Source organism: Manihot esculenta, chromosome 16 (assembly GCF_001659605.2).
Source record: "Manihot esculenta cultivar AM560-2 chromosome 16, M.esculenta_v8, whole genome shotgun sequence".
Taxonomy (NCBI): Eukaryota; Viridiplantae; Streptophyta; class Magnoliopsida; order Malpighiales; family Euphorbiaceae; genus Manihot; species Manihot esculenta.
Window position 1 is genome coordinate 30,848,573 of NC_035176.2, and position 22,495 is coordinate 30,871,067.

The 22,495-nt window shown below is 39.2% G+C and overlaps 3 protein-coding genes across 6 annotated transcripts; 1 reads left to right on the forward strand and 2 right to left on the reverse strand.

The window, feature by feature from the left end:
* Positions 1-222: 222 nt before the first annotated feature.
* LOC110603119 (inactive protein kinase SELMODRAFT_444075) lies at positions 223-4,649 on the reverse strand. Of its 3 annotated transcripts, XM_043951601.1 has the most exons (10): positions 4,430-4,647; positions 4,092-4,245; positions 3,212-3,366; positions 3,026-3,120; positions 1,826-2,865; positions 1,441-1,601; positions 1,190-1,266; positions 963-1,110; positions 722-871; positions 223-596 (listed from the first exon to the last, which is right to left on the reverse strand). In XM_043951601.1, exons 1-10 carry the CDS (start codon positions 4,586-4,588, stop codon positions 543-545), a joined length of 2,193 nt encoding a protein of 730 aa, XP_043807536.1. In that variant the 5' UTR covers positions 4,589-4,647; the 3' UTR covers positions 223-542. The 3 variants fall into 3 exon arrangements, 2 of the variants coding, with proteins under 2 accessions (XP_043807536.1, XP_043807537.1); XM_043951602.1 differs by lacking the exon at positions 223-596 and having other exon boundaries at positions 729-871; positions 963-1,028; positions 4,430-4,649; XR_006348909.1 differs by lacking the exon at positions 223-596 and having other exon boundaries at positions 825-871; positions 963-1,028; positions 1,174-1,266; positions 4,430-4,649.
* A 12,322-nt stretch (positions 4,650-16,971) lies between these two features.
* LOC110603047 (pentatricopeptide repeat-containing protein At2g15690, mitochondrial) lies at positions 16,972-18,781 on the forward strand. The gene has a single exon (XM_021740701.2). The coding sequence runs from the start codon at positions 17,168-17,170 to the stop codon at positions 18,605-18,607; it is 1,440 nt and encodes a 479-aa protein (XP_021596393.1). The 5' UTR covers positions 16,972-17,167; the 3' UTR covers positions 18,608-18,781.
* A 132-nt stretch (positions 18,782-18,913) lies between these two features.
* Positions 18,914-22,441, reverse strand: LOC110603048 (mitochondrial carrier protein CoAc2). 2 transcript variants are annotated; one of them, XM_021740702.2, is made up of 7 exons: positions 22,283-22,441; positions 20,603-20,688; positions 20,275-20,482; positions 19,927-20,047; positions 19,635-19,819; positions 19,428-19,550; positions 18,914-19,332 (listed from the first exon to the last, which is right to left on the reverse strand). In XM_021740702.2, exons 1-7 carry the CDS (start codon positions 22,439-22,441, stop codon positions 19,204-19,206), a joined length of 1,011 nt encoding a protein of 336 aa, XP_021596394.1. In that variant the 3' UTR covers positions 18,914-19,203. The 2 variants fall into 2 exon arrangements, with proteins under 2 accessions (XP_021596394.1, XP_043807520.1); XM_043951585.1 differs by having other exon boundaries at positions 20,603-20,769; positions 22,283-22,417.
* Positions 22,442-22,495: the final 54 nt, after the last annotated feature.

The window sequence follows — 22,495 nt, forward strand, 5'->3', positions numbered from 1 at the left end:
TTATCTAAACCTGGTCCACTATATACCCCAAGATATAAGCAAGTAGTTCCCTCAATGAAAAAATCAGATGGAACTCGCTTTCACCTAAGAATTTCCTGTAGATCACCGTAACCTATCTATTCTTCAGCATCTCCAAAGGAGCCATTCCACCTATCAAGAAGTCACTTATCCTAAAAATTCAAGCTTATAAGTTAGGAAGATTCAACATTCAAGAGAAAGTAATGAACAAATTCAATCTTGGATTAGAAAGAAATGAGACATGATGGGTGAACAAACCTTCACATTTGTTCTTACAACTTACAACTATACATCCAAGAATGTACGATTGCAAAGCTAAAGATTTACTCACTACCACATAACAGTAATTTAACAATGCTCCTAGCAAAAAAAAAAAAAAAGGCTCTTCTTTGTTTCCAGTTTCCACTCTAATGCTGCTCTTGCACCTTTCCAGACTGGATTGCTGTAAGGTCTCTTCGCTGCTTCTGATGTCATTTTTGCACAATCTGTTTTCATCTAATGCTTTGAGAATGACTTACAGAAGTTCAAAATTGGTTGCTTGAATTCATGACCATGTCACCTTCCAACATCCGAAGCACCTTTATCAAAAAACTTAGGTATCAGTTAATCATGAAGTAGTAACCTTCTGGTGCAAAACAATAAAAAAATATAACAAATATAATAAAACAATCATAAACTCCTGGAGTTAGAATGATTCTCTGACCTGAGACATCCGAGGCCTCGAATAAGGATCCCGGCGAATGCACAATGAGGCGCAATGCATCATGTTATGCACTTGTTGTTCCGAGTAGCAATTCATCAAGCGTGGGTCAAGAATTTCCTGAATGGCATGCTTTTCCAGGAGTGGACGCACCTGCTCCAGATCTCATCACATAAGCGATGACCAAGAAATAAAATAAACCAAAAGGACAATTTTTTTTCAGCCAGTTTTCTTGAGCTCATACCCATTCAGTTAGGCACTGTTGGCCTTTTGGTCGTTTGATATCAATAGCTTTCCGTCCTGTAACCAGCTCCACCAACACCACCCCAAAAGAATAAACGTCAGCTTTTTCTGTGATCTGCCCACTTTGAGCATATTCTGGAGCCAAATACCTAAAAATAAAACATTAAACTATCATTATCTACAGATAAAATAATGGAGGATGGAAAGAAAACCTTCCAATAGTTTTACCCAAATGTCCCAATTATCCTTGTTTCAACTCCCATGTCTCCATTTGGCTGCCACCTTGCAAGTCCAAAATCTCCAACCTGACATGGAAAAGTAGGAATTAGTTCAAACTTGTCCTTTCCAATAAAATGACATGAAATTTCATGAGCCTATGGCCTGAAAGCAAAGAAGACAATAATGATGCTGAATCAATGACAGACATATTATCTGGTGCAGTGATATGGTTATAGAGAGATGGCAGGAGAATGAAATACCATTGGTTCAAAATCATGGGTTATGAGGATATTGTTAGGCCTCATATCACGATGGACTATGCAACCCACTCTACATTCTTCATGAAGGTATCTCAGTCCTCTAGCTGCTCCAACAGCAATTTTTTGTCGTGCAGACCAGTTCAATGGATCTTGAGAGTGTCCTAAAAATTTCAAACAATGCAATTGACTATCTGGGTAAATTTCATTTGCAAAGAACTATGGATATGGAAGCAAGAAAAAATGCCATGGCCATAGAAGGGATAGCATATTTTACTTGTAAAAAAATAATGATAATAAGAATAATAAAATAAATAAATTCAGTGAATTATTTCCTCTTATCCCAGAAAGGTACTAAATATATCAGATGCACTCTAGGAGAATTTACCAAAAAGATGTGAATCTAAAGATCCATTGCAAATATATTCGTAAACCAGCAATCTTCTTCCATCCTCCACGCAGAATCCAATCAACATCACAACATTACGATGCTGTGCACAACTGAGAACCTCAACTTCTGAACAAAATTCCAGATCACCTTGTGTACTAGCCAATTTATGTTGTTTGACAGCAACCACCAGGCCATCTGGCAAGACACCTCGGTGAACAGAACCAAATCCACCTTCAGCCAAGAAGTTTTCTTGTGAAAATCCATCTGTAGCAAGTTCAAGTTCAGCAAAACTAAACCACCTAGGAGGATTTCCAAATGCAGGAGCCTTGTGTCGACACGCTGAACACAGTGGTGGAGGACCAGGAGGCACACGAGTAGACAAGGAAATTGCTTCCCTGATATTTTTGCTTAAGTTCAAATCAGTTCTATAATTCAGGACTCCAATATCATGTTCTCGGCCTAATTTGGATAAATTCTCCAGCAAGCTTTTAAATGTGAATGTTTGAGCTGTATTTTTTGTTCTTCGGAAGCCATCCAGCAAGCTTTTTGCAAGTTCACCACTGGAACTCAGATTATTATCTATCCATGGCTGGAAATATAATCTGTTGCAGGAAGTCACCTTCTTATCACAATCTGAACCAGATTCAGACTCATAAAGACTTCCATTTTCCTCAGTGAATAATAAATGCTCTTTCTTCTGCCCCCCATAAATCCCAGATAGAAAAAATGGTGAAGTCCCTGGATCTGAGCTTGATATTGATGATGTCCCAACATCTGTTGCAGTCAGTGAAGATTCATGATCTGGACTACTGGCAGGAGTTACAAATGGGCCCCTTAATATATCTAGCGTATGATGCTTGCTCTCAATGTCCTTTAAAACTGGTTCCATCACAAATGGCAATGACCAACACATTTCAGTTTGCATTGCTGGGGATCCGATCAGATTCAAACGAAGAACCTTTGGCTGAGACCTTTTCATCACCACAACATTACATTGTAACTCTTCCATGCAGTATTGCTTCTCATGTGTCAGATGTCTGCACAGGAATAGAAACCTCAGTTGAGCAAGTGGAAGCACATTAAATTTATACAACCATGATAAGAAAAACCACCACGTAATTGCAACATTTCAGAATCCTAGATTGCAAGACACTGTCAATTATATGTAAGAGAACATGGTTTATTTGATTTTATTACTTGTCCAAAATAACCCAGTTTGATTGAGCCTTCTTGGCTTCAGTAGCCACCACTCCAGATGATGAACCAGCAACAACTTTTATCCTGATTTTTACCTGTGAAAAGGAATCAAAAGGTGTAAAAGACTTGAACAAAGAGAGAATAAAAAAAGCTAGGCCATTTAAAGCAAAGAAATCAGTTCCAGACCTTCTCAGGGTCAAATACATCATGGATTTGAAGCAACATTTCAGAGCATGAATCTGAAATATCATCTCTCTGATCTAACCCGGTTCCTGATGCTGATTTCCGGTTACCACTAGTGCAATCACTGGTGAATCTTGAGAAACCCCAAACTCTTTTACCTGAAAGATAATTTAATCCACTTTGGTCATCAATATCAAAATATCATTTATGGACCTCCTTGAGTCATAATAACTGGACAGGGACAAAAGGGAAAAAATTAAAAATTTCAGGGTCATAAAACTCAACGTTCCAATTATTGTTTGTGCATTTAACTTTGACAATGAATTGTTTATGAGCTATGCTACAGCATTGCATATTTGCTAAAATTCTTTATATTTGCTTAAGATGCTGGCATGCTACAATAGAGACCTTAAAATGAAAGAAAGCATTTACACTAGATGTGAAAATTTCCCTATTGTTAGAGTCCATAGTCAGCAATTCATCTGTTTAATGTCCTAAAATTAGCGATTCAAAGGGTTTATCAAATTGAGAACGCAGTAGAACTAAATATATCTGAAGAACCGATCTGTTTTTTTGTTTCTCGCGTTGAAGAAGGGATTTTTGCAGCAAGTGATGGGACTATTACAGAGTAACTTTGTGCAGAGTCTACCAATATCATTAACCAAAAAAAAAAGCCCTGAACCTGACATGTACTCATCAAATTCAAGCGAAATAATAGAAGTACAAGAAGAGCATTATAGCAAAGTTTCCATGAAGTATTACAGAAGCAGAGGCATTAAAACAGGGCAAGCAAATCCCTGACAGTCAATGGCATATCAAAATTTCAACTGAGAATTCAGCATTCTATTAGAAAAAGAAGAAGAAGAAATCAATGGAAGATTACTTGAGGAGTGAGCAGGGATGACCACCAGTAGATTAATGCAATCCCCTGGCTGAACCACATGAGTCAAAGCCCATACTAAAGCTCTTCTGGGTATCTCTTTTGACGCCTTAACAGCAACCACCACCACTTTCCCGACCACCACATCTGAAGCACCCTTTTCATTCATATCATCAGTCAAAAGAAAATCTAACCTGTTTACACCGCCACTTCTACTTTATTTTTTTCAACAGTTACACACCATATGACCAGAACCCACATCAAGATTCATTATCAAACAAATTATTGAGCACGAAAAGGACTGCATTATCAAGTGGAAGCACGGAAACCAAGATGCTTACAAAGTGCTTGATAAAAAAGCTACAAATGGTAAAAGTAGCAGAGGTCTTGCTCTTGCAGTTGAAGGCAGGGATACTTCTCTTTTTACATGTAAAGGGCACTGTAGACAGCTTTGGATCAAGCAAACGCAGATGGATTTTTGCAAGCATCAGCCGTTTCATGGAAACTGAGGCTGCTGCTTCTTTTTTGATGTTCGTGTGGAAAGCGTGACGTTAAAGGGAACAGAAGTTGGTTTCCCCTTCAGCTTTTTTAATTTTTTTTTTTCTTTTTCATTTTCATAATTAAAATTTACTTTTTTTTTCTCAAATAAAATTTACATTCTTAAAATTACAAGTAATAATAATAATAATATTATTATTATTAGCCTATTCCTTTTAAATATTTTTTACAATAAGTAATGATTAAATTGATTAAAAATAAATGAATAAAAAAAATATATGATGAAATTAAAGTTTAAAGCTATTTTAAATTTTTGTCTTCCATACACTGAGTAATAAAAAAAAAAACTACTTTTTAGATAATTACAAGAGGCAAAGTGCCAATGCAGAAAAGAAAATAAACTAAACGACAATAAGAAATTCAAGAAATCGCTGGTCTTGTCGTTTGACTTTCATCCCTAACGTAAATCAAATAAATTTTGGCATTCGCTTACCCTCCAATTTTAAAATTTTCTTTATCAGATTATGAAATTTATAATATAATTTTTGAAATTAAACAACATTTACAACTTAATATTTACTTTTAACAATAAATAATTTAATTGTGACAAAAGAGAATTTAATAATTATATTTATAAGCAACATGAGAAAATTAGCGACGCTTTTCATTACACGTGGACTGAATATATATAGTTTTAATGAGAAATGCTAATGGTACTCGGTTTATCGAGTAATTATTTAATATTTTTAATCTTATTAAATAAATAATTAATATTATTATCTGATAGAATAAAAGAAAGTTCTATTTTTTTTTAAATGATCCTTTTTAGAATGAAGCCAAAATGAAAACGATGACGAATTCACGATTAAAGTTGCGAACCAGCTGTGGACTAATTTGTAAAAAGTGGGGCCAAGAAGCAGATATCTTTCAAGATCTGGTAAAGGAGTGGGTCTCTCTTTACCTACGCATGTCTTCACATTATAGATTAAAGACAGATGAAACAAAGTCAAACGTCCAATTAGAATATCAACTCCAATAATACTTTTAAATTGATAATTATAAAAAACTACCCCTAACGGTTATAGTATAGAATAATTTTTGAAAATATATTAAATCACATAATTATTTTATAATTATTTTTATTTTAAAATTTCTTAATTTGCTTAAACCTAACCAATGTTGTTTGGAAAGTTTAGAGTCGAACTACGAGTGATAATTTTTTGCAGCAATGGAGAGATTTGTTCTGATTCTACCAGCTGCACCAATGTTGTGTCGATTTTAACTGTCTGGTCTCCTCCACCGTAGGGTTAGATTAAGATTAATATTGATGCCCCTTTAAACTCGGAATAAAATTTATTAAGTTTCGGTTGTGTAGTCCGAAATACTAATAGTAGATTTATGGCGTTTAAAGCAGGTTATATTTACAATTAGATGGAGGTTAAGTGTGTTGAGGCAATGACTTTTCGAGAGGCGTTAGCTGGATTAAAGAGTGCAGATGGGATCGAATTCTTTTCAAATCGGATACTCAGGTTCTTGTTGTGTCCATTAACAATATTTCGTTAGATGATTTATCACATTTTGATTTTTTGGTTCAAGATTGTAAATTACTTATATCCAATTATGAAGAAGCAGGATGTGATTTTATTCATAGGTCTGCGAATGATGTCGCTCATGTTCTAGCAATATCGATTCATTTTGAGTCAGGTCAAGGAGTTTGAGTTCATATCTCTCCTTTTTGTATAATTTCTTTGATCGTTTTGAGGTATTGATATTTTTTTCTTAAAAAAAAAAAAAAAAAAAAAACCAAACAAGACTTTATTTTGGGGGAATGAAAAAGTTGGCATTATTAATGAGATTGCAGTAAATGGAGAGTTTCCAGTTTTCGAATGTGAAAGGTGTGTGAAAAATGGAAGTTTCTGCTTTATTGTTATTACATATTCATTCATTGATGAGACACTGAAAACTAAGAGACAATGAGCACCCAACAACAGAAAACGTACAAAGGTTTTCCCATTTGCCAGCCATGACATGAAATTTAAAACACCAGAAAGCTGCTCTCCACAATCACAATATTTGTTTCTTTCTCCATCTCCAACAAAACAAATCATAAAAGATGCCATTTCTCACTTTCTCCACCCTTTTTTTCAACTCAGAATCAAGAAACCATACTAAACTGAAATCAAACAGTGTTAGAGCTTAAGATTGTTGACCAACCCTATTGTTAAGAAAATAATTAATGGACACATTGTAAAGATATAGATTTGGGTTGGTATTAACATTTGATTTTGGAAGGCAGATTGAATCTTTTTTTTCTTAGGTGGGTGGATCTAGCATAGCAAATAGAGTAGCAGTCATGGGCTAATGCTGGAGTAGATTGGTCTTCCACTTTGAGGAAGGAGGAGGACCCATGGGTTGCTAGTTGCTACGCAGTCAATGGCTAATCATCTTATTATTTCAAAAGGTGCGGTCACCAAACACTCCAAAAAGCACATGCATGGGCCCAACGAGCCAGTGTTGTGATATGAACAATTGGATGTGATTGTGCTATTTTAGGTTTAATAGGATGCACACATGACCTACTTGAGTTGAAGTGAAAACAGTATTAAAAATTATTTCAAAATTTAAATTTAATATATTTTATTTTTAAAAAATTAAATTTATATAACACTTACCGTATTATTTTCAATTAAATAAATATAAAAATATTTTATAAATTTCACTCATTTACATTTCAAAGTTTACATTTGAAAGTTTACATTTGAAAGTTTATAATTCAGTTATATTAAAATAATTCATAATATAGCAATGTTGCTAAATAACCACAATTTTGGACATTGTTAGAAAATATTAGGACACTATTCAAAAAAATTAACATGATAGGTAAAATATAATCATTAATTTTAAAAAAAATACAAAAAAGGCTATGTGTTCCATTTTTTTTTTAAATTTAAGATATGTGGTTCAAATTTATATCCAAATAATATGTTATGATATAAATTTTATGTCACCATTCGTAACGACATTCAAAAATTATCGTTATTTGCTAATGATATCATAGCATACATTATAATTTTGATATAATATTATTTTGACACAAATTGAATCATATAAAATAAAAAATTAATAAAACCATAAGGTATCTTTTTATACTTTTTTGTTTTCAATTTTTCAAAATTTAATAATTGAATTCAAGCTTCTATTTTATATCATGGAATATTTTACTATTTTTTGTTTAAAATTATTAGTGTTAAATAAAAATAATGTCATATCGTAGATAATTATTTGATGTACGGATAGCATGTATTAGCTAATTGTTACACTTTGGTTAGAGGCGCTAGAACTTTGGAGAAAAATGTCATGTCCCTTACGAACTAGCAGTGTAATTGTGCCAGTCCTAAGTCCATGTGCGGCAATTAGCCTTCTCCTAAGACTAAATTAGCCTTACCACCAAGTTCTAACTAAATTCAACTCTAGGAGTTCTAAGGCTACGAGACTCATCCTAGCTTAACATAAGAAGCTCAAGGTCAAAGAGCGGTACAAGCAGAAGCAACGTAACACTTGAGATGGTTGGAAAGGATTGTAGAAGGTGAGGGAAGACGTTAGAAGTTTCCACCATTAAGTAAGAGGTTAATATGGGTGAAGGAAGCTAAACACAACTTAAGTAAGAGTTATTTGAGGAAAAACTAACTTCATTGCACTTGGCAGAAATTACAAGACAAATATTATAAAGAATTTCAAAAACTAGTCCAAAGGCTTTACGGATGGTGCCTAAGAGTACGTAGAGGCATTTTTAGATAGAAGACTTGCTCTGACTCCCAAATGAGCCATGTGGGGGTATTTATAGGCAATTGGGACTGAATCACCACCGAAAATACATCGCTAGCATGTTTTCATGCGTCTGGTCTGTTTTAAGGCGGTTTGGACGCGCCTGGCAACTTTTAAAAATTTCTAGACATTTCTGATAGCGAACCTCATTTTCTGTCTGCCACGGGTCCGTGCACTCTATGTTGCGTGTCCTAGTGCCTACGATGTCTGCGTATCCCTCGCCTAGAAGTTTCGTGCGCTTTCCAGCACCCAGTTGAACCTTGTTTACGTATGGCACTGTAGAACCGCCTTACTGTAGCTCTTGTGCGTCTGCCCCCAACATGAACTTCACTTGCGCGCTTGCTGCGCGCACGCCTTTGGGCCCCAACATGCCTTGTGCGTGCCTTCTGCACTTGGCCCTAGCACGCCAATCGAACCTCACTTGGTGCTTCACAAACCTACCACACACGCTGGCCTACTGGGCAGTCCGCTTGGCCCAATCCTTAAGTAAACCTCAGCTGCTGGCAATCTCGGCCCATAACACAACCTCTTTTCCCTAATCGTGTCGATCGCCAATGGCACCCACGAGTCCAAAACACCTGTTGTTTAGCCAATCTACTATGATCGGCTTTCTCTCTCCCCAACCAATAGAATTGGCCCATTTCACTATATTTGGGCAATCCAACATGCCCTCATGCCCAATTGGCTCCAACACACCAAAGGGCAAATTTCTTCTATAAAAGTGAAGATCCTTAATGCCTTCAATAATACCTCGTCAGATTCTCCCCTACTCAATCCATGCCCTTGTATGAGGGACCTCCTCATATGTCCACCATACATGAGCACGTTGCCTTCAGCCCTCAATAGTGCCTCAGCAACATACTCCTCGTCTTTGTGGCTAGATGCCTTCGCCAACCTCTCAGTCTCGTACCTACTTTGCTCCACCTCGAGCATCATTGCCTATGCCATCTACTCGACTCGGTGAACTACATCCCTAGGACTTCAAACTACTTCAATGGGACCCAAGTCCACGGCACTATCCACCTTTTTCATAGGTGATCGCTATCTCAGCAACTCCAAACCATGGTCCACATATTCCTCTAGGTCCTTCATCACTAAACACAATGGGTATCCGCTCCCCATCCGTCAAAGCACACACACCCGCTGCACATACAAGCACCCAAAAATAGCGTACCGGCGAGACTCCTTGTCCCCTTGCACCATCACAACAAGATAGCTCCTCCTTAAGCACACACTCATCTCATCTCCCAAATACTCTCCTCAACAACTCATTCTCTTTCCTAGGAATAGCACACCATAAGATAGGAAAGACATCCAAAACTCATCTCATCGCATGACTCTCTCGATGGCTCGGTCCAAGGCTCATCGTATCTCCTCACGAACCTCGGCCACAAATGACTCGAGTTTTAAGGTGCGAGATTCCACCTCCTCGAATCTCTCCACATCAATGAGGCGCACTTGCACTCCAACAAACCTTAACTCAAAGTCCCCTAACTCCACACTCACTCGGTTAGGCTCCTTTTGACTCCATCCTTCCCCTCTTTATATCGCCATCATGCTCCAATCCTCTTAAGAGTGATCTTGCCAACAACCTCCTCAATCGGGCTTGACCTCGTTGGCAAAAACTTCCTTCAATGGCAAACCTCCTCCAACAACCAACCAACAGGTGGGGTACCAAGCACTCACCTAGCTTGGCAACACGTGGGTAAACTAGCCTGTTCACTTCCAACTTCAACTCAACCCAAACTCAACTTCCACTCGAAGCAACCCTAAACTCTTGCCAACTCTTCAAAGACTTAGTCCTACCAACCAACTCGCCTTGAAGAACTCGGCTAAGCAAACCAACAGTTCAGACTCCAACTCGCCTCCAACACAGCCGTCTTTAAAGCTACCTCGCCTCAAAGAACTAGCTCTCCACAGACGACATTGGCCCTAATTGATTTGATGCCACCTATCACGTCCCTTGTGAATTGGCAACGTAATTGCGCCAATCTCAAGTTCACGTGCGGCACTTAGCTTTCTCCCAAGACTAAGTTAGCCTCACCACCAAGTGCCAAACAAGCTCAATCCAAGGAGCTATAAGGCTACGAGACTCACTCTAGCATACCTAAAGAGCTCCAGGTCAAAGAGCAGTACAAGCAGAAGCAACGTAACAGTTGAGATGGTTGGAAAGGATTGTGGAATATTAGGGAAGACGTTGGAAGTTTCCACCATTAAGCAAGAGGCTAAAATGGGTGAAGGAAGCTAAACATAACTTAAGGAAGAATCATTTGGGAAAAAATCAACTTCATTATACTTGGGAGAAATTACAAGGCAAATATTATAGAAAATCCCAAAAAAACTAGTCCAAAGGCTTTACAAATGGTGCCTAAGAGTACTTAGAGGCATTTTTGAGTGGGAGGCTTGTTCTTGCTTCCAAATGAGTCATGTTGGTGTATCTATAGGCAATTGGGGCTGAATCACTGCCAAAAACATGTAGCTGACGCGTTTCCATTCATCTGGCCCGTTTTGAGGCGATTTGGGCACACTTGGCAACTTTTAGAAATTTATGGGTAATTTTGGTAGTGAATCTCGTTTCTTGCCTGGAACGAGTCCGTAAGCGCTGCACGCCACACGTTCCAGCACTTGTGCCGTTCACGTGTCCCCCGCCTAGAAGCTTCGCACGCCTTCCAGTGCTCGATTGTACCCCATTTGTGTGTGGCACTGTTGCACTGCCTTACTGTTCACGCCACCTTACTATTGCCTGGACGAACCTCACTTGTACATCTGCCCCAGCATGAACCTCACTTGCATGCAATGAACCTCTCTTGCTTGCATGCTTGCCTAGCGTCCCCACGCACGCGCCTTTGTGCCCCAGCATGCCTAGTGTGCGCCTTCTCCCCCGCAGCTCTTAGCCTCGCATGCCAATTGAACCTCACTTGGCGCTCCATAGGACTACCATGCACGCTGGCCTACCTTGCTTGCTGGGTAGTCCACTTGGCCTAATCCCTAAGTGAACCTTGGCTGCTGGCAATCCCGGTCCAACTCCCAAATCGTGTCGATCACCAATGGCACTCACGAGCCCAAAACACTTGTTGATTGGCCAATCCACCCCGATCGACTTTCTCTCCTCAACGAACATAGTTGGCTCGTTTCACCATACTTGAGCAATCTAATATGCCCTCATGCCCACTTGGCTCCAACACACCAATTGACTAATTTATCCAATAAAAATGGGAGCTTCGGTGTCTCCAATAAGACCTCGTCACAAAAGGCTGCAAAACTGAAAATGCGGTGCATTAGATTGGAGCCTATAAAGGGAAGGACCCAAAAGCTTTTAGGCCAATTGTTGAAATCAACTTGCTCATGTCCGTTGTGAGGACTCGGGAGCCGCCTCTAGGGATATAGCCGCTCAGGTGCTCATTTGACTAGCTTATCTCGTTACTTACATCTCCCGGTTCGATACTCACTTCACTTGTGGCCGGCGCTAGGATCCGGATCAGCTTAAGGCCGCCGAGACCCGTAGCAAGCCTAACATACCTCCTGTATACCTGTTAAATCCCATACATGATCATACATATATATAAAAATTTAAACTTTTTTTTTCTTTCATTCACCAAGCTTAACCTGTGCATGCACAAACTCATAACCATAAAACCCCACACTGGAGCCCTCATCAAATGCTCCAATGGGGTAACATATCATACATTAAGCTTGGTTTACATAAACATCAATAAAACATTTCATTAAAAGATCATGTACCAAAAAGGGATTACCATACACTAGGGCCAAGCACAATTATATCCTCAATACAATTCTTTACATTACATCACATTATAACATTTTACAATACATGTCCACATCTAACTATTACATAAAACATGACTCCTTTACTCTTGTTGACTTCCTGGTCTATCCCGTGCCTGCAAACCTGGGGGTTAAGGGAATGGGGTGAGCTACTAGAGCCCAGTGAGCAGAATAATAAAACATTATATTAAAATTCATGCTTTCATGAAATGCATCACATCACAAACAATTCACATTAAAGATGAACTTGTCACCAATAGCCCTCTACATTTCCAATAGTGCCAGAACGTGGAATGGGTCCTGGTCTTTCTCTTACCTAACATATGTAACGATCCGAAAATTGGACCGCTACCGGCGCTAGGATCCAGATCGGCTTAAGGCCGCCGGGACCCGTAGCAAGCCTGACATGTAACCTGTAAACCTGTTTAATCCCATACATGATCAACAAACATACATAAAAATTTAAAACTTATCTTTCATACATTCTATCATACACCAAACTCAACCTGTGCATGCACTGAACATAGCCATAATTATAAACTTGACCCCTCTGTGGGATCTCATCAATGCCCCCAATGGGTGGCATACCAAGTGTTGAGTTGGCTAAACATAGTCATCAATAAACATTAAGATCATGTATCAAAAGGGATTACAATATACTATAGTCAAGCACACTTCTAACCTTAATATCGTTACATTACATATCTATACATCATTATACAATCTGTCATGTCCACATTCTAACTATTACATACATAGGACTTCATTACTCTTCTGGACTTCTCTGTCTAACCCGTACCTGCAAACCTGGGAAATTTGGGAGAGGGGTGAGCTACTAGAGCCCAGTGAGCAGAATCATAAAGCATTTAAAACACATGTTATCATGGAATGCATCACATCACAACTAATCATATCAAGGATGAACTTGTCACCATTCAGCCCTCTACATATTCCAATCATGCCAGGGGCGTAGTGCAGGCCACACCTGGTCTTTCTCTTATACATAACATAACATACATAATCCATGGTGCCGGGGGCGTAGTGCAGGCCACGTCCGGTCTTTCTCTTACATAGTGCCAGGGGCGTAGTGCAGGCCACACTTGGACTTCCATACCATATCATCATGTCATAACATATGAGGGCTAACGGATCATTCAACATTCATCCACATCAACAACATATTATGCAATGCAACATATTCGTGATTTCTAATGCAAACAACCTAAAATATCACATGGCATCCGTGATGCATGAACATGCTCAAAACTGATTTATTTACTTGAAACATAAGAAGTTATTCTACTCACCTCTGGCTAGCTCTGACACTGACTGAAGCAACTGACTCACTGCTGGGGTCTTCGGTTCCTCGGGTCCGAACCTACACAGGTGGACTCAAATGAGGGACCAAACAACTAGAACATAACTCTAAAAACATCCCCCAAAAACCCCCTAAAACATCATGAAACAACCATAGAAGAACATGCAAAGGAGGCCTGGACAGGGCACTTTCAGCGGCAGGTTCGGCGGCCGAAAGTCCCTCCAGAGCCGAAAGTCAGGCAGGTTCGGCGGCACCTTCGGCGGCCGAAACTCCCAGACAGAGGCGAAACTCATGCATGTTCGGCGGCACTTTCGGCGGCCGAAACTCCCAGACAGAGACGAAAGTCTCCTTTCGGGGGCAAGCTTCGGCAGCCGAAGGCTGCCTCCACAAGAGGGTTCGGCGGCCGAAAGTCCCTTCGGCTGCCGAACCTGGTTTCTCCCAAAGGGCATAAACTTGGTTCAAACATGCACAAATGCCTCCAAACTCAAACCATCATGCATTTAGCTCAACCAAAACATGCATACAAGATCCTAGGGGCCTCAAACTACCTTAAACCCCAACTACAACACATCAAACACACATTACAAGCCACATTGCTCAAAAACTCATCAAAAACCCATAAACTCAACATAAGCTTACTCATGCATTTTCTACCCCATGAACTTGTATAAAACTTGTTTAAAACATAATGTAAGCTAGAGATCGACTCTTACCTCTTGAAGATCGGGAGTAGAGGCGATCTAACTTGGAGTTGGGAGAGATTTAGCTCCTTGGGTCTCCAAGTTCAAAACTTGCTCAAAACTTGAAAATCTTCAAAAGAAAGTAAAAACTTGTGAAAATCTTGAAAGATCTGAAGGAAAAGACTCAAGATTGGTGAGAAACGGCGGAGAGCTCACCTTGGCCGACAATGGGAAGAAAACTCGCCCGTTTTCGGCTAAGGGACCCTTTTATAGTGGCTGGCCAGGCCACGTTCGGGGGCCGAATGTGCCTCCGCATGCATGCCATGTTCGGCGGCCGAACTTGAGGTTCGGCGGCCGAACCTGGACTCCCCTCATTTATGCCTTCAGGGGCCTAAAGCTCACCCGAAAAGCATGCATGTTCGGCGGCCGAACTTTGAGTTTCGGCGGCCGAACCTGAGCTTTTCTCCAAGGTTGTTTTTATTCAAAAACTCATTTCCTCTTTACTTAAAATCATCAAAAACATTAAAACATTTCATGAAAAACATGGTTTTACCCTTCTAGAGGTCTCCGACATCCGAGATTCCACCGGACGGTAGGAATTCCGATACCGGAGTCTAGTCGGGTATTACAACATATCATAACATTCCAAGGTGCCAGGGACGTAGAATGGGTCTTCCTGGACTTTCTCTTACATAGTGCCAGGGACGTAGAATGGGTCTTCCTGGACTTCCGTACCGTATCATCATCATATCACCATATCATTTCATACGAGGGCTAATGGATCTTCCAATGTTCATCCACAACAACATCATATTATGCAATGCAACATATTCGTGAATTCTAATGCAAACAACCTAATATATCTCATGGCATTCATGATGCATGAACATGCTCAAAATTGATTTATTTGTTTTGAAACATAAAGATTCATTCTACTCACCTCAAGCTAGCTCTGAAAAGACACTGAAGCAGCTATCTCACTGCTGGGGTCCTCGGTTCCTCGGGTCCGAACCTACACAGGTGGACTCAAATGAGGAACCAAACATATCTGAACATGACTCTAAACTATTCCCCAAAAACCCCCTAAAACACCTTAAAACAATCATAGAAAACATGCAAAGGAAGGCTGAACAGGGCACCTTCGGCGGCAGGTTCGGCGGCCGAAAGTCCCTCCAGAGCCGAAACTCAGCCATTTTCAGCAGCATCTTCGGCGGCCGAAAGTGGTTCCAGAGCCGAAACTCGTGCATGTTCGGCGGCACCTTCGGCAGCCGAAACTCCCTTCCAGAGCTGAAATTCTAACTTTCGGGGGCAGGGTTCGGCAGCCAAAAGCTTGCCTCCACAGGCAGGTTCGGCGGCCGAAAGTCCTTCGGCTGCCAAACCTGAGTTCTTCCAAAGGGGCAGAACTCAGCCTCCTCATGCACATTTTGCCTCCCAAACCTTTCAAACATGCATTTAGCTATTTTACAATATGCATACACAAGCAAACAAGCATATAGGGGTCTCAAACTAACCTAAACCCCAACACAAACACATATAGCAACTCATACAACACACATTATCCATAAACTCAACATTAATCTAAGCATGCATTTCTACCCCATAACCCCTCAAAACTTGTTTAAAACATACAAGAAAGGTAGGATCTAAGCTTACCTCTTGAAGATCGAGAGGAGAGACGATCCTAACTTGGAGATGGGAGAAATCTAGCTCCTTGGGTCTCCAAACTCTAAAACTTGATCTTAGCTTCAAAAATCTTCAAAACCAAGTTAAAACTTGTTAAAACTTGAAAGATTTGAGGAAAATTATCAAAACCAACCATGGGAGGGCATAGACTCACCGTTGGCCGAAAATAGGGGAGAAAACTCACCCATTTTGGGCCATGGGGCCTTTTATAGGTGGCTGGCCAGACCACCTTCGGAAGCCAAAGGTGACTCCAAAACTCATGCATGTTCGGCGGCCGAACATGAGGTTCGGCGGCCGAACCTGGATTTCCCTCTATGGTCTTTTTCATTCAAAACTCATTTTCTTTCTTACTTAAAACCATAAAATACATGAAAACATTTTATAAAAACATGTTTTTACCCTTCTAGAGGTTTCCGACATCCGAGATTCCACCGGACGGTAGGAATTCCGATACCGACATCTAGCCGAGTATTATAGCTTGCCTGCATGAGAGCTCCAGTTCACGAAAGAAAGAGATGCGAGCAGTACAACTGCACAATGGGAACGAGAGAATCTACATCATGTATTTTCCTTAAACATTAAAAATTAGCTTATCGATTAAGTATAGTATATTTTTGTTATAGGAGTGTTATAAAGTTAAAATAAATTTGAGTAAGAAGTTAGTGACCTCGATGTGGTAAGGCAAGAAGAGTTCAACAGTATCTCATTTTCTTTAGCCGGTAATTAAGGTAGGCCATCATTAGCATTCGAGTGAGAAAAAATCCGCCATCCAAATTAAGGAACAAGTCTTCTCTTTTTTTTTTTTTTTTTTTCACTTGAAAGAGTAAGTGAATTCTCTCGAAAACAATAAATTCAGCAAACTCGGAGAGAAAATTAACAAGAAAAATGAAAGAATGTTCTCTTTCAAGTTTTTAGAGAGAAAAAAAGAAATACCTTCTTATATATGTATATATTTTTTGAGAGGATTATTTGCATATGTATTCTATAAATAAATATGTGGAGTTTACTCAATTTTCCAGTTTGAATTAACCGTAAAAAGAATAAAAAATCATTTGTGAGCAAGGGATTTTATCCATGTATTGCAAAATTTTTCTTATTCTAGGGTATATTGGCGTTTACATTGAACGTTGGCACACACGACATGAGGTCAAAGTGGTTAAACTGGCTGGATAGACATTGTCCGAACGACACCGTTAATTGCTCATAACAGCCCACAGTGGCCATTTTTAAGAAATTCATCAATCTCCAGTAGATGCTTCGTATTGTTCTTCACTATTGAGCTCATATCAATGGCATCGATGGTGCATCTTCAACACCCACGAAACCAAATGACATTTCCTCCTTCCGCTGGACCTAGAACCGCTAATAAAATATCATACTCTCCTCCTTTCTCTTGTAGCCTTAAAATCTCTCCACCTTCTCGAAAGCGAAGTAAACTCAAGCCGCTTTGCTCCTACGCGGACTCCAAGGCCAACAACTCCCCTGCCAAGGTTTATCGCCGCCAGAAACGCAAAAACCCTCAAAAGGATTGGAAATTTAGCAATAATAATCAAAACGATAATGACCCATTGCGTAGAATTTCCACAATTGTTCTTCCAACAGTTGATTTGATGAGTTTGTGCAAGGAAGGCAAGATTAAGGAAGCATTGGAGTATGTTGGTCAGGGTGCTTTTGCTGATTATGGTGTCTTTGGTGCTCTATTGGATTCATGTGGGAGTTTGAAGCTGCTTGATATGGGTAAACGGGTACATGAGTTATTGAAACAGTCACCGTTTGCAGGTGATATTGAAATGAACAACAAATTGATTAGAATGTACGGGAAGTGTGGGTGTATGGGAGATGCACGCCGGGTGTTTGATAGAATGCGGGAGAGGAATATGGGTTCTTGGCATTTATTGATGAGCGAGTATGCAGAGAATTGGCAGGGGGAAAATGGTCTTATGATGTTTGAGGAGATGAAAAAAGAGGGGTTACATCCCGATAAGGAGACTTTCGTGGCTGTCTTCGCAGCATGTTCTAGTGCAGGAGCTGTTGAAGAAGGTTTATTGCACTTTGAAGCAATGAGGAGTGAGTATGGTATCGCTCCAGGGATTGACCATTATCTTGGGGTAATTCATGTTCTGGGTAATGCTGGTCATTTGAGGGAAGCTGAGGAGTTAATTCAGAGAATGCCATTTGAGCCTACAGCGGAAGTTTGGAGGGCTCTGAGGAATTATGCCCGAATTCATGGAGATATTGAACTTGAAGATCGTGCTGAGGAATTGTTGGTTGCTGTTGATTCTTCTGAGCCCAATGCTGATATAATCCCGCTGCCTCAGAGGAAGAAACAATCTGCTACTAATATGTTGGAGGAGAAGAATAGGTTGGCTGAATATCGGTGTACCGAGCCCTACAGGGGAGAGGGGTATCAGATGGTGAAAGGTTTAAATGGGCAGATGAGAGAAGCAGGTTATGTTCCGGACACAAGATATGTGCTTCATGACATTGATGAGGAGGCAAAAGAGCAGGCCTTACTGTATCACAGTGAGCGCTTGGCCATTGCTTATGGTTTGATCAGTACTCCTGCAAGGCAAACTCTTAGAATCATGAAGAATCTTCGTATATGTGGCGACTGCCACAATGCAATAAAAATTATGTCAAGGATTGTTGGGAGGGAGCTTATTATCAGGGACAACAAGCGGTTTCATCATTTCAAAGACGGCAAATGCTCTTGTGGGGATTACTGGTGAAAAATGTTACTGTTTGATGCCATACTGCTGTGATTATATATGCCTTTAAGCATCATCTGTAGTTCATTACTATAACTTTTAGGGATTACAACATATTCAGGTGTCCATTGCTTGTAGTAGATTCCAAAAGTACATTAAATCGACAAGAAGTTGAGAGATTCACCTATAATGACATCCGTACACTGTTTATCAACTTTACATGAGAAATAATCCATGCAATCTGTTGTACAGAAACTTAAGCATCAGGAAGGTATATATTTCACTGCATATAAATTCACCATGCACAAAGCATTTGCACAACGCGGAGGAATGAAAATTCTTTATTGATGACAAAAGTAAAAAAATTATTCTATGTACAATGTACTCGCAACCTGTCCTGAGAGGATATACTCACATCCTTACGGAAAAATTACTTCTTATACAACATTTGCCACCATAATATCTGCGAAACTACATGTACAAGTTTATTGAATGGGAGTTTGGATGGATGTTACCTATATGCTTGCTGGTGACATTACACAGCTTCAAAGAATTGAGTGAAAATTCTGAATTACTCAAGAATACTAAATGGGTCTATGAATTGGTAACTACATCAATTAAGAGTGAAGTGATGGTTGACTGTTTCTTTTGTCGGTCATAACTTCTATGACATCTCGAGATGGAACTCTGAGACATGATTTCATGAGGTCATAAATTGTAAAACCAATTGCAACAGAGGGTACAACCTGAAAAGACGCATGCCAAAATATTTAGCAAAAGTTAGTTAAATGCAGGCAAAGAATAACATAATGAAAGTAAAACAAATGCAGGATTTTGACACCTTCAAGTAGTTGATGCTCAGCCCTGAAAATAATTGCTTCCATCCTTGCTTTTGGGCAATCATAATGAGGGTTTCCATTGTTCCTTTCAGTTCTGCTGGATTTGATGTTGCAAGCCTTTGCACCTATATATTAACATGATTTCATGATTTTTCCAGTTTCAATAATTATTCCAAATTCAGTGGACATGGCGACTAGAAGCAAATTACCTGCATTTGCCTTCTTACGACATCAAGAGGGTATGTGAAGGTCTGTCCCAACAAACCAGCAACAGATCCACAAACCAGTTTGACCAAAATATTGTTCTTGTGTTCCTCAGGAACATGGCGCTTCATTTCCTCGTAGAAGTAAAATTTCAAACCCGCATAAGGGAAGATTCCATAAAGCGATGGAGCTGACAATGATTTACAATCATAAATTGTAAAATCCTTAAAAGAATCTAAAGCAGCCACAGAGACGTACAGCAGCAAAACTAAATACGAGCTCTGTTGCAACACATACCCACACCACGATAGAGACCTCTAGGCCCAGACTCTTTCAAAGTCTTCGAGAAACAATCATAGATTCCTTTATATTCAGTACTAGCTAGCCCTTGAACATTCAGTTTTGATGAATCGACCACCTGCACTATCAAATACAATTCATTCTAGGTGAACACAAGTGTAGATTGGGGAAGGGAGAGAAAGACATCCTCTTAGCTACATGGAGCTTACTAGGAGAAGCCAAACCCTGTGGATGCTGATGCTGTCACTGAGCAAATGTTCATTGTGCATGTGCTTTTGTATTTTTTATTTTTTTGGGTGGTAGAGTGGAAGGATGGGTGGAGAGAAAGAGAGACCACTTATTTACCTGGTAAGCTAATTTAGTTCGAACTAAATCGAGAGGATAAGTAAAAAGCACAGCTGTTCCTCCAGCAAATGATCCTGCCACAAGATCAAGTACAGGACCTCTTCCAAAATTAGGAAAAGTGTGGATGATCCATCTACGATATTGCTCATAGGTCATATAATGCAAAGCTGCATAGGGAATGATTCGGGCAACACTAGCACCATTCCCTCTGGAGAAAATTAATCCACAACATGAATAAGTAAAACAGCAAAAAAGAAAACATAGATCTTCACACACACACACACACACAAAAGAAGAAGAAGAAGAAGAATAATGACTCAGTGATCACCTGTAGAAACCCATAATCCCTTCTGTCTTTCCAATCTTTTTAATGGATCCAAGCAGTCCTATAGCCTTGAATTCATCTCTTCTGGTCTAAAAGGACAAAGAAATCAGCTTGTGTTTCTTTCTTTTAAGGAATCTAGGGTTGCCTAACAGACAGAAGTAATTGGAACTCTGTACTAGACAGAAAAAATGGATTAGTGTTCCAGGTCCAAGGTTACCCCACATATTCATCCAAATATGCTTCACCATTTTCTGCAATAAAATTCCATGTCCTGAGGACCAATATACGATTTGTTTACTTCACAAATTCCCAGTAAACTAATATACCACTACAGATCATTTCACTTGATTCTTCACTCAGCTTAAAAAATTTATGACATTCTTTTCAAAAAGTATTCTTAGTTAGTCAAAAGTCTTTCCAGCAAAAGTTCAATCAACACTCGGCCACACTGAAAAGTAAGAACAGAGGCGGTGATACAAGAATATTGCTTATTAAGAATTACTACGGTTTCTCCTGAAGTGAGGCAGTTAGCCTTGTGAGATACATCTTTTATAATTAATATTATTGGTAGCCATAAAGGGTTTCATCCATGTCCAATTATTGTCCCTTCACATAATCAACAATATTCTGGTTTTAGTTAACGGATAATTTTTCATAGTTCCTTGGTCTAATATGCCATATTAACTTGCGTGAACTTGCCATAGAATTGGAGTCCAAAAGAATAAGAGTAACAAGAGATACAAAATGAATTATGCCATATAAAACACTTCAGTTTCAATATATCATTCCCTCGTCCAAATCTACTTTCTTGCTATAAACTGCATCTCAAATGATTGTAGTCCATCAGCCCACAATCATGTAGATCAGAAGAATGTTTAAAAGATAAACATCCAACCAGACTCACGAATTATTCCAAACCTAACTCTATTGAAGACAATTGCCTTCAATAGTTTCTGGTATCAACTTTTGCAGCACAGAAAGAGAAAAAGAATCAAATCCATAAACAGAAAACCACAGTATAGAAAAGTAAAATTTTCAGCTGAAACACTAGGAGATATGTAAATCTTTTCAAAGAACGAAAGATCTAAACGCCTCAATTTTAGGGCTGCTCGCAACTTCACACCCTAGATTCCTATAAACACACTCCCTCCATTTGGCATGATTCATTTTATAAGAAAAGAACCATGAGTGATTTTATTTCCTTTGAAAAATGAAAAATTTTGAAGTTAAAAAAGAAATGAATTCTTTCCTTCCAAACAAGAATTTTGGTAGAAAAGAATTGAATTAAATTAAATTTTTGTGAATTTTTTTATTTCAAACAAGAGGACTAACTATATTTCTTATTTTAGCCATTGCAAATATTTTGAAACTGAACTCCACCATATATCATATTAAATTAGATATCCAATGATATCCTAATATTGACAATTTTCAATAAACTGGGTTTCCAAAAACACGAATTTCTCAGCTTATGTAATCAAAGTTCAACTCGAGTCAAAGCAAGTCCATAATCAATTGAGAACCAAATTCTCTCATAACAATACCCACCAAGAAAGAAGCAAAATCACGATCAAGAAAGTTAAAAGAAGACAAGAACCAGCATAAATCTCTAGAAAACACAAAACCAAGAATCAGACTCAAATATAATTATAATTTCTAAACCAAGGACCCGGCATTAATTACCTGAAACAAAATCTTCACACGTTCAAGGGGAGCAACAGTAGTCTTTGCAAGGGCACCAGCGACGCCACCAGCAACCAACTCCTTTGCAAACAAAGGCATGCCCTCTATCATCCCATCCAAGAACAAACCCGTCCCTCTTTCCTCTCCCTTCTTTGTCATTATTCCACAGAAAGAGCAGAGAGAGAGAGAGAGAGAGAGAGAGTTGAAGTTTAT